Genomic DNA, 12,523 nt, shown 5'->3' on the forward strand with positions numbered 1-12,523 from the left:
ACGCTACCGCTTACGCTACCGCTTACGCTCTTGGAGTTTCTGCAACAAAATGTAGGTAAGTTGTACCCAACACGGGGTCGTAAAACGAAAAAAATGCACCAGAATTCGAGCAATTTTTTAATATAAGGAATGAGTTTTGTAACTTATCGTTTTATGTTTGGTATGGTTGTACGAAGTTCATTTCAAAATAAAATTCTAGTTAACTATAAAAACAACAAATATCAAGTCAGTTTAAGACATAGTCGATACTTACCTACGTTAAGTCACTGACCCAGTTTTACACAAGCAAGTAACTTACCAGATAAATTACTAGACACTACGAAAACAAATATGAACTCGTTATATCACTAACAGTATTAAAATCAAAATCAAACCGGTTTACGCAAAAAAAGTAATCAAATGCCACTTTTGCAGTCAACTAAAGTACTTAATTTTAAAAGTATTACGACAAACTGTTTGTTATAGGCAAGTCAAATAACTTTTACAGAAAACTTAATTCCAGTTTAGTCAATTGCAAACAACGACTGAAGTGAACTTAGAAAATCCATTGACATTGACATGTTGTTTGCTTTTTCATTTTCATTAATGTGACAACATACAGTTCTGCGTGCAATGAGGTAATGAAGTAATGACATTAAATTATACTCGCACTGTTTTTTTATATTTTTTGTAATACTAGATACTAAATTTGGCCGTTTTGGCAAAATAAATGGCTAGTTTTTTTACAGGAGAGAATAGTCTAAAAAAACATCGACATTTTATTGTGTTTATTGTTGACCCACTTGTTAACTGTAAGAAAAGCAGTTATACGGAGATAACGTTTGGTAGACTTTGACCCTTTTGTATAAATCAATAGCTCAATTTGCTGTGTTTTTGACACAAAGATGTTTCGGCGATAGAAAAATGTGTTTCGCAACGATTGAAAAAAGTGTCCGACTGCTGAACCTATAATAGACAAGGCATTACATTTGTTCCTCCTCTATAATATTGTTGTTACCATTTGAGAACAACACTTTAATTCACCAACTTTACCGTGTCCAGTATAAGCTGGGAAGAGGATGCCCGTAAGACTCACAGGTGACATTGAACATTTGTAGCTCCTTGACTGCAACGGCTTGTTTCGATAGCGATATGTTGGCCTTCGCTGTAATAAAATTCCCTTTAAACTGGCGACAATAGAGTCGTTTAAATTAAACGAAATTCCGCACGATGAAGTACTTAAAAGCTGTAGAACATACGATTTGGAAATACTGCCGATCGGGCACGCCAGCTTCCGCTATTGAAAAATACTTATATCAAATTTAGACGAACAACCATGAATTAAACCGAGCAATGTTGCCCTCTTCACAACTTTTGTTTCATTTATAATTTGAGCTTTAGCTGTTATTTATTTATTTTTTGATAACACATTCTTCTTGACCAACCGCTTACTATACTTATCCAGTTGAAGCTTTGAAGCCGAATTTAGACAAACTAAGGAAAATTATCCTCAAAGTGTTTGATGTGAAGGTGTTAGGATTCTTAGGAACAGCAAACTCTCATATCCTAATATTAGGCAATACAAATTACACTATACATATAGCATAAAGTGAGCCCACCTTTTTTCTTAACCATATCACAACCAATAAACTAACCTCAGCCTAACGCCAAAAGTTTACCTCTACCTAAAAACACATTATAATAGAACTTTTAAAGACAACATCCGTATGTAAGTCGAACTATAATAACCTAAACCTAAACCCAAATCGAAATCTACCGCTACGTGATTCCATTTAATAAACCAAGCCACTTAAAGTATTCTTTTATATGTACAACCTTGCACTCGAAATGTGGAGTGAACGGTGTAAATAGGCTGGATGCTGCTTGCTGTGCATGTATAATCTCCCAGCTGGTCGAGACCTTTCGCGTCAATGTGTAGAGTGGCCTTTCTACGAAAGTGTCCGTCCAACGAACTCACTTGGTAAACGGCGTCAGTAGTCGACGTTCCAACGGAAATTGAGTTCCTGGATAAAATAGGCAAGGTTCCCTGGGATAGAGCGCTGAGCAGGTTGCGTGAGCCATCACAACGGAAGTGAATTGACGCGATTAAGCAACAAATGCACACCAGTCTTAGACAACTTACACTAAAACGCACTTGTTGTGCATAAATCAGTAAAGATGATTTAGAACCCATACCGTATGCCAAGTGACTATATCGATACCCCTTTCGATCATTTGACATATTATACTTCTGAATACAAAGGAAGTTTTGTCGCTTCTAAAAAAAATTATGTGTTCCTTGTAAGCAAGTCAGTACAAGTCTAAGAGTTATGTATCGTTTAACTTTTAAAATTTTTCTTTTAAATCTCAATGAGGTTATTCCAGAAAGTATTCAACACTAAATCTCTGTTCCACGAGTGGTTACATGTAAAAAAGGATCTAAAGGTGTAAGTACTTAGTCCAACTTGCTGTAGGGGTAGGCCATCCGTATGACAGACAGTTCACAGAGAATTTTTCGGGAAACGTTGGCACTTTCCACTGCGTTGGTGACAAGGAAATATTGGCAGTAACTGACAATTGAACATAATAATAATTATTTAGATGCAAACTTTACACAAACTATACTATAAGTATAACTGTAAACGCTAGGTGGTAAACTAAAGTTTTCTATATACTGATATATTTAAATAAATATAAAATTCTGGAGTTGTGCTACACATTTTGAATTGCAGCAATAATTACCAAATGATATTAACTGTTAATAAAACACATTTGAAACTACATTATTTTATGTGTTACTTTGACTTCGAAACTATATTTCTTGGGTTTTCCAAATACTGACCAAATGTCTCTTTTTTTTCAGCCCTATACAAAATAAATATCATAGGCACCTTGCAATGTGAATTCCTTAGACGTTATAATTCCGAGGTAATTTTCTTCACAATAATACTTCCCTGACAAAATAACGTCGACGTTTTTAAAGTAAAGCGTTGCTTCGGGCATTTTCGTGGCACTAAAGGAATGAACTTGATAGTAGCGGAGTACCAAGTTGCTTGTAATTGCGCCGCCGGCTCTGCACATCAATGACATAAGTTTTTAATATATTCTTAATTAAGAACTTACAAACATTTGCAGGCCTTTGGGTTTTTTCTTTACGTTTTTAGATATTCTTAATGAATATTTTGTTTTACGTTTGAACAAAACAAAAGATACAGTGTTGAAATGTAGCGTTAAATTAGCAGTTCTCGAACCCATTTTTTTTACTAAATTTTTAGCACACACCAAAAATTAAAAAGTAGTCGTGGCACGCTTTCAACAAACTACAATATCATAGCTTGGCAATCGCCCTTAATGCACGAAAAGTGGTTTGTAAATACTAGCTTATTATTAGGTCAGTTATATAATAAAGGTAAGCATTCAACTCACGTATGCAAATCTACATGCCCCATTTATTACACGAAAAAGTTATTTTCCAAAATTAAAAACAACTTTCGCGGCACACTGTCGTGACACAAAATTAAAATCGCTATTATAAATACTTTACCTAAGAATTGTAGCACACTATTCTGGTTTTGTTATTTATAAGTAAACAACATAACGTTTTAATATATTTGCTTCGCCTACATTTTTGTACTTGATTAAAACTAGTCTACTGGCTTTGGTTAAACAGACGAACACCTGGCTTTGTCCAGGTTAAGTAGAATCTTGTACCGGTACGTGGTTTAAATTTAACTGTTTAAAGACTATACAGCGATGTAACGGCCATGTGAACAATTACAACAGCACTACCGGCAATAATTTAAAAAATCTACCTGACGTTCGGGTGATTATGCAAAAGTATGCTTATCCTTGCCATACAATCTTGTGTTACGTCATCTACAGATAGTTTTCATTCTAGTTCCTCAGCAAAACACAGGAGTTATAGTTGGCGATTACAAGAACACTAAAAGTGCATCAAAAACGGCGCAAACATGTCAACAACTGAGTTTGTTATTTTTACAATATATCTTTATCGTTTTACGAACCTTTTCCAATTAACGTTTTGACTTTTTGGAATTGTGTGGCTGGTGCAAGTAACGCTTGTCGATGCCCGATATTTCGCGATGATTTCACTGCTGGATAATATCAGATTTGGTTGAACTGAAAAGTAGAAAATAATTGTAAAACAAACGTAACGTTTTACTGATGGTCGGGTTTAAACATACTACAAAACATAAAAGTAGGCAAACCTATAACGAGCCATATCGTGGGTTTATAACTAGGGATTTGATTGGACACAAGCACGAAATATTTGAAAATTATTTAATATGATTTTTAAGATTTGTTTAACAGTATATAAGAAGTTATTTTAACGTCAAGTTCAACCGAAGGTTTCCATTGACCGTTATAGATAAACTGCTAGATGATAAAAAGTAAACTTGTAAAGGAACATTCTATTCACGGTTGTACTGCAAAATAAGAGTAAAATATGTAAAATATATTAGGAGAAACATCTATTGGTTGATTATTCTGAATTTGGTTCATCCGCATGTTAGAAAATAGGCGAAAGTATAAAAAAGTGTTTCGTTGCTTCCAATCATTAAATCAACTTCTGGAGATAATTTAAACATAGAGTAAAATGTTTTTCACTAACATAATGCTAAATTTAGTTCAAAAGGAAAACTTCACAGGAATTTCAAAGCCCATGCAGAAGTTGGTATTATTTGTACGTTTTGAATAATTCTTTATTCATTTTGTTGAGTTATTAGAAAGGTTCAACATGCTACTTACTTATGTATGGGGTTTGGAATTCTTGATACGTTCTACTAACCACCAATCATTATGCTCGAGAAATTAAAAAAAGGCAACAAATGAAACGTTGACCGCTTTTCGCAACAAAAAAGCAACAAAATGAAACAAAAATGGCCCAGAATAAGATTTCCTGTATACGTTGTCGAAATGTGGTACATTTAATAAAAAATATTGTCCGGATGAACAATTTAGCAATTAAAACGATGCCTCAGCTACAGCCTATTCGTTGTAAACATTTGCCGAAAAAAATCAAACCGGCTTACCGACCGTAAGTTGCACGCTAGCTTCAACTGAGCAAGTTCCTGCAACGTTCGTAGCCTTGAACTTGTACATGCCGTTATGGAAAGCTTTGGCTGCGTCAATCCGGTACGTAATAGTCGATCCCGTGAAGCCGCTCAATAGCGTTTTGGCAAAGTTATTGCCAATCACGGCGACGTTAAGAGGCTCCTGGAAAACCTGGGAGATTGCCCCGGTGAATGACACGCTGCTTTCAACCCTTACTGCTTTCACAGGATTTACAAACGTCAGAACTCGGTCAGCTGCAAGCAAAAGTAGCCTAATTAGTTACTCTAAGATTAGATGCTTTACTCGGCTGTTGGTCAACGTTTTCAATACATTTTTTTTCTATAAAGTTGGTATATTTATCTCAATTTTTGCACATAAAACAATTTGCTAGCTGTTTATTGCGTTTTTTGTAAATTTTAGTCGAGTTATTGCTTATAATCGACTTTAGCCTGCTAATTTTAATAGTTAAGCGTTTAATTTATTATGACATGACTAGAAGATGTCTTGCTCACAAAATGACTTGACTTGGGCATCTGGAGACTTGGACTGGGACTTGACCTTTAATTTTAGCGAAAGACTTAACTTGGACTTAAGTTATTTTAAAATGACTTGTTTACAAACCTTGGGAAATTAATTAACGTAAATAAGTGTAAATGGCCAAGCTAGGTTAGTGGTTGGAGGTAAATTAAGGAACATAACTGTAAATTGCGGAGTTAGGTTGGTGGTTAGAGGTAAATTAGCTCAAGTGCACTTAAGTCACTTATATTTACAAAGTGAAATGTCTCTAAACAAAATACACAGCCATATACCGCGAGAAAAACCTTAAACACTCAGTTGTACCTTGATGTTGACAAACGTAGTGGAAGTTTCCAGAACAGAGGGCGTCTTGCCACTTCCAAGTGTAAGTGTACGGTTTGGATGCGGAGCGAGAGCCACTAAGCACCAAACACGTCCCTGACCCCGACGGTCCGCGTCCAGATGCCCAGCCATTGTAGCCTGGGGTCGACCAACTACCACCTGGAAAATCCGCAGTAATTTAAATGCGCCGCAATGCGCCGCAATGCGCTTTTTGGTGGTTTTGAAAAAGAGCGTGGGCGTGGCACAATAGTTTTGTTTCGTATTTAAACTGAAATGCCGAAATAAAATGCTTAGGTATTGCCCGTAAACTTATAAACCCTTGAAAGTAGTTTTCGTGTCCCAAAGGGCTCCGCTGTCTCAGTTGAAAAAAATCCTGTCATGAGCATAGCATTAGCCGCTCATCAATAATATGGAGCCTCATTAATTATATGAAAGACCCTCTATACTAGCCAACATTGTACAAAACCTAATTGCTAAAAGCAAAGTTGTGGCAAGTCATTAATGAACAACTCCTGAACTAAGTATAGTGTTAAACAGAGATACTGTAGGCAATTTAGAAACGTTAGTATGGAATCCAGACATTTTAGGATAAATAAATATATTAGCATAATCGTAATGCGAGACACCATAGTTGAAGCAGTATTTTTAAGTGGGATGACAAATTGATCCAGAAATTTGCTAAATTTTAGGATAAAAAAAATTCGCCAACTTCATTAAAACCATAAAACTAAAAAAAAAATGATCGCGGCCCGAGGGTTAAGAACCACACTGTAAATCGTAACGGTCGAAATTAATGCTCTTATGTGGTTAACTACTTCTACACCTAGCTAGTCCATGCTTTTCATCGCGAAGAAAGAAAAGAAGTGTTTATTCAACCTAAAGGCTTGAAAATCAGTGTTTCACCCTCCACATACCATCCTGTCTTTCTTCCCCATAATTATTTATTCCCCATAATTAATTTAACATCTACCACGCTTCACAGTTCACACTAAAGCCCCTCATGAAATGTGCTATCATATTAAATTATTCATTTCAGGCCTCTGAAAACCATTGTATTCTCATAACTTTTTTTTTCTCAGAAAAAAAAAACACTTTAATTCAAGCCCAAAAAATCAGCATGTTTGTTGTACTTTTTAATTTTTTTTAACTTTTTTGTTGGTTAGTCAAAAAAATTTAAATTATAAAACAACCATCAACCAGAAAGCCAGTTGTATTTTTTTTAAATTATTGGATTTTTCTTAGATTTAGTACTCATATGAACAAGTAATATAGCTTTGACTTGGTTAATCGTATATTGTGTAATTAGGAAAATCAACAATATAAAAACATAAAACTATATAAATTTTGTAAAAAAAAACTAAAAATGCAGTTATTTTAACAAAAAAATTAAATTGTAAATGTATTTTTAAAACAATGAGAACAACAACCAAACTTCACCATCAAACTTTCTTTTCTCTCATTTTTTTGCCTTACCTGACAAAGTCGAAAATGTTAATCCATCTTGCCACTGAAATGAATCCCCGACACGTTCGCCGCCGATATAGGCATCTTGAAAAAACACGATGACCATATTTATGAATCCCATTCGTTGCCGAGAGATATAAAAGTTTGTCTAACTATATGTACTTACAAACTGGGTAATCGGCCGTCCATCCGTTACCCAACTTAGATGCTACTTGACTGGCGATTTGGTATTGCGTTATACTATTGGGGACACTTGCCAAGACTCCGCCACTTTGCTTACAAGCGGTCTTGGCAAGTGCTTGGTTTGGTGATATGCTTTTTGAGAGGACGAAGTAGTTCCCCTTGCATACTGTGGCGTCTGCTGTTCAGGAGAAAAGAATATACGTAGAATAACGAAAATATCCGCTTTTTAGGAGTATAAATAAACCATAGGGTGTGGAACCGAAACTTTATGTACCGGTTTTGAGTTTTCTCCGAACCGTTACCGTTTTTCTTACGATTTTAAGGAGCTGAACCGGAACTAAACTAAATATTTTGAAAGAACATCAACCTTAACCGAACCCGAACCTTTCAAAAGGCGGTTCACTTCGGCATGTCTTCATAATAAATCACAAAAAATACATTAAATACGAGTGATAATTCTATAGTTATTCTCTACATTTGTACACTCAACAATTGTATACGAACTGGAACTTATAAATCGGTTTTAATCGGAACTTTTGACTTGCTTCGAACCGAAACCGAAACTGAACCGGATTTCGAAAAAATCCTTAAACCCCAACCGAACTTAAACCGGAATCGTCAAACAGTTCGAGTCCTGAAAGAAACAATGAGGTAATAGATAAAGAAAAGAAAGTCTTACCGCCACATGCAAACTGGCAGACCACCAAGAAAAGTAGAACCCGGCGCATTTTTTACTTCACCGCATTTCCACCGTGTTGTAAATGTCTGTTGAACTCTTGTCTATTGCTTTTCTTTTTGTTTCAAATAAACCCTGCCTCGTATTGAACCGTAAAGAAATACGAGCCCGAGTAGCGATGTTTAGCTAGTTATATAGTTGTTTAAACGCCCTCACATTCCTACGTTCCTTCTGCGTATGGACTGTTTTTAGCTTGTTTGTTCGGAATCATTACTTCAAACAAGCCCACATATGTTATCGTCAGTCTGCTTATTTTGCAGTCCAAACGTTGAAATGTTATTTCCGAGGGACATTTTTGATTTACGTAGGTTTCATCTTGTTTAAAACAAAATAAATCTCGGTAGTTTACGGAAAACACCTAAACAACATAAAAAGCAATGAGTTTAGCCTCGTCTTTCTTGGCATTTTAAGGTATCTTTCGACATCTAAAATAAATTACAGTCACGCACATATGCGTGATAGGTGGATTTGTCATGTTCTTTAGTCGCGCAATGCTGTGACATAACTTAAAATAATTAGAAAGACGAAATACGCAACAAGAACTCATCAGGAAAGAAAAACCGCGCAACATATGTGGGTTTTCTATGCGTGTATCTCGTTTCCTCCTATGCCATATTGTTTGAACACAAAATTCGCAATTGACGCGTTAAAAACTATTTATTATCCTGTTTTTAGATCATTGGTTTATAATGAAGCCCGATAATAAATTGCAAAGCCAAAAATGTCGAGTGGATCGACATCATCTTAATTATAAAGACGTTTTGATACCAGTTTGTATCATCTTCAGTTAATGTGAGTCTCTAAAAACACCACATTCCAGTTCAATGGTGAGTTTTACAAATAAATAGATGGTGTAGCAATGGGCTCTACCATAGCCCCGATGATGGCAGACGTCATGATAAGTGATGCAGAAGGCAATCGACAAGACCAAGCCGGATCACAAGACTGAGCTACTTGTGTTGTTACGTCAGTGTTTTTCAACCTTTTTGTTCTCGCGATCCCCTTTAAGTTTTCGATAACTTGCGCGACCCCCAATTATAGTGTATGATAAATAAACCTGAGTAAATAAAAAACTCATTTAAAAATGGAAAAAAAAAAAAAAAAAAATCTAGTTTAGGATTGTATCAAAATTTGGTTAAAATGTGCTATGCACAACAAGCTAAAGTTACGGGTTGAGCCAGGTTTGCCAGAGATTGACATTTTAGGTCAAATAATATTTAGCATGAACCTAAAGGTAATCAATAAAGGTAACTGTTCTTGGTGAGCAGCCAAAAGTCTTTCGCAAAACAGCTAGAAATTAAAGCTACTTTGCAGTTTGATTTGTTTTTATGTAAAATAGTACAGTATACATTGTCATATAACCAAATAACTATATTTAGTTCAGCAATATGACACGAAGTTTATTGCAAAATACACTTGATACCGTAACACAAATGCAGTTATAGGTATAGATCGTTAACACACGTATTAATTTAATAGAAAGGGGTTTTGAAAACAAAAGTTCCACTAATAATATACATGTAAAAAAATACATTTTGAGCCATTTAATCAGGATTTTTTTAGTCTCAAATATGCGGATTAGGATGGATTCAAGCAAGTGCAGTACTAGTATACAAATAAAATGCAGTAATTGTGAGCCAGGAATTTACATTTTTTCGCTACAGTATAAAAATTACTGCAGCACAAATAACAAATTGCCACACAACGTGGCAACGTACGGATACAGCGTTGTTCCCTCCGCCAGGTGGTTTGCTCACACGCTTTCCTGAGTCGCTATTGCTTGAAGTTTGATTTTCCTGACCCTGGTCGCTTTTTGTGAGTAGGTCTGGACTGGTTTCAACCGCGAATCGCATTGGGGAAGTTGGTGTTTGACTTGATTGGGTTTCTGCCGGTTTTTCGCTTCTTGGCAACGTAGATTGTGAAAGCTGGTGAGCTGAACTGCCTGTTGCAGAATATGAAAAGGGTGTAATTGTTATAGTTTTTGGTACTCTTGTCTCCCGACGTGCTGGAATTGCTGTGCTTTCAGGCGTTACGATTGTCACAGCTTTTGCTGCTGTCGGCGTTAGAGTAGGTTTTGAGGATCTCGTTGTAGGTACGGGCTTTGTGGTTTTTGTTGTAGACAAAGTTGTCGTTTTTATTGTTGTAGTTGCTGTAGTTGTTGTTGTTGTTGTTGAAGTAGTCGTGGGTATCGGTTGGTTATTACACAGATCTCCGTTTGCGCAGCAATGCGTTTTACACGACCTGAAAAGTTACAATATAAATTATCGATATTATATTCTTTTAAGACTGATGGCGAAACAATTACATCATGCTCAATCACTTTGTTTTTTAGGAAAATCTCGTTGGACGGGCATACAGAAAAGTAATTTGGTATATATATATATATATGTATATATATATATATATAACTGTAAAGGTTGTTTCACACTAGACGCGTTTTGCTTCTGGTGTTAGCGTCTGGCGTCAAGCTCTAGCGTCGTCCAGTTCACACACAACGCGTTTCCAGCGTTAACGGCAAATTGATTTTATTTTAACTAAACCGAAAGCGTCAAAGTAAATATTTCAACTTTCCACAACCAAAAGCGTTTTTCAAAAAAACGATTTACGTTAACGCCAGACGCGTCTAGTGTGAACCAACCTTAAGGCTTAAATTGCAACCTAATTTATTTTTTAAAGCCTATTAGTAATCTATTACAGGCGTTTAATTACAGGCATAATTGTACCCAACAACACTTACTTCAATTGAAAGCTAGTAACTCCCAAGCTGCTGAGCTTGCTGCCCCTCAAACGCAAAACCTGTTGTGACATGACTGCGCAGGGATGAGAAGCGCACTTCCTGCTGCTGGCGCACATCCCGATTACAACAGTAGCTGAAATAACCGAGAAAAACATGAATATTCGGTTGAACTGCGAAACCATGCTAGGCTTAAAATGTATTACTTTGTTCTTATAAAAAATTGGTGATACGTATATACCAGAGATAGCGAAACTTTTGCATACCGTACTGGGTCACGGACGAGACTGTTATCCACAAAAATGAAAGCATGGGCCATACATTAAACTTCATGTTAATGTCAATGCCAAACTTGCTGAATTTCTCTGTAATTAATATTAACCTTTGTCGAATCAATTAGGTTCATTGAGACGATTCAAAGATTCAAGTTTGCAAAAATTAGGATCCGCACGAAATATTAAGAACCAATAAAGTTAACAAAGCTACAGAATTTTTTTTTACATCTGGGCGTTACACAAATATTTACATGTTAAAACGAATATAGTGTTTTTGGTTTGTTGAGGGTTTCTGTGCAGACGCTTACAAACTCTACGAAAAGGCATCTTGTACAACGAATCAATCATTCATCGTCTGTTTTGATTTGTTGCATCATGATCTTTGCAAAACAAAACTATGAGACTTAAAACGGTTTGATGTTCAGGAGGTTACCCCTGTTGTGAATGTTCAAAGATTTCAAAAATATAATCTTTTCCTGTATTCCGACTCTCGTGCTATTATAGACGCGCGGCACGAAAATTAATTTGTGGCTTTGGGAAATTGCGTTTAAAGGCATTTTTTCAGGTTATTGGCTAAGTTACCTTCGGTTGTTAAATTATAATTTTTGATATTTTATCTTTCTGGGGTCTGGGAAGAAATTGCGTCGTGGAGTCGCAAATCATGGATGAAATTCGAATATTAGTTTGGTATAGGATTGGCACCGATACGACCCGGATGTTGGACGAGGACCGACACTGCCACTTGTCATCGGTTATCGGCAACAGTCTGATATTATCGTACATCCCGACTTCTCACCTTTGCTAGTTGTTCCTCCGACTAGCATTCCATTTCCCTCTCCACGGAGGCACGTTTCGGCCAGGCGACAATTCACTTCTTTCCAGTCTTGCTGTTGGTGCCTCAACACCGATGAAGAAATCGAGTATCCGACTGAGCAGCGATTGACTCCTGGTCTTCTTGTTGTTGTAGTTGTGGCGGTCGTCGGGATTGTTGTAGTCGCTTTAGTCGTTGTTGTTGGTTTAGGAGTTGTTGTGGGTGTGGTTGTGGGAGCAGTTGTTGTTGTTGGTGTCGTAGTTGGTGTGGTGGTTGTTCTTGTTGTAGTTGTTGGTGTTGTTGTAGTTGTTGTAGTTGTAGTGGGTATCGGTAAGGCTGAGTTGCAGCCATCCCAGTCGCAGCAACTCTTCTGGCACGAGCTTAAATAGATTGTATGGCTGCCATTT

General features: G+C 36.4%; 1 protein-coding gene across 1 annotated transcript; it reads right to left on the reverse strand.

Moving 5' to 3' along the window:
• Positions 1-9,784: 9,784 nt before the first annotated feature.
• LOC146138318 (uncharacterized) lies at positions 9,785-12,322 on the reverse strand. Its single transcript, XM_083394296.1, has 3 exons — positions 12,102-12,322; positions 11,034-11,166; positions 9,785-10,537 (listed from the first exon to the last, which is right to left on the reverse strand). The coding sequence occupies exons 1-3, from the start codon at positions 12,127-12,129 to the stop codon at positions 9,955-9,957; spliced, it is 744 nt and encodes a 247-aa protein (XP_083250422.1). The 5' UTR covers positions 12,130-12,322; the 3' UTR covers positions 9,785-9,954.
• Positions 12,323-12,523: the final 201 nt, after the last annotated feature.

Source organism: Ascidiella aspersa, chromosome 7 (genome assembly GCF_963924565.1).
Source record: "Ascidiella aspersa chromosome 7, kaAscAspe10.2, whole genome shotgun sequence".
Classification (NCBI taxonomy): Eukaryota; Metazoa; Chordata; class Ascidiacea; order Phlebobranchia; family Ascidiidae; genus Ascidiella; species Ascidiella aspersa.

Excerpts from the sequence above, each read along its gene's own strand:
- LOC146138318 (XM_083394296.1), bottom strand. The coding sequence starts at position 12,129 with ATGCTAGTCGGAGGAACAACTAGCAAAG. Across the intron at positions 11,167-12,101 it reads CGGAGGAACAACTAGCAAAG|CTACTGTTGTAATCGGGATG; the intron begins GTGAGAAGTCGG and ends CGGTTATTTCAG. Across the intron at positions 10,538-11,033 it reads GTTACTAGCTTTCAATTGAA|GTCGTGTAAAACGCATTGCT; the intron begins GTAAGTGTTGTT and ends GTAACTTTTCAG.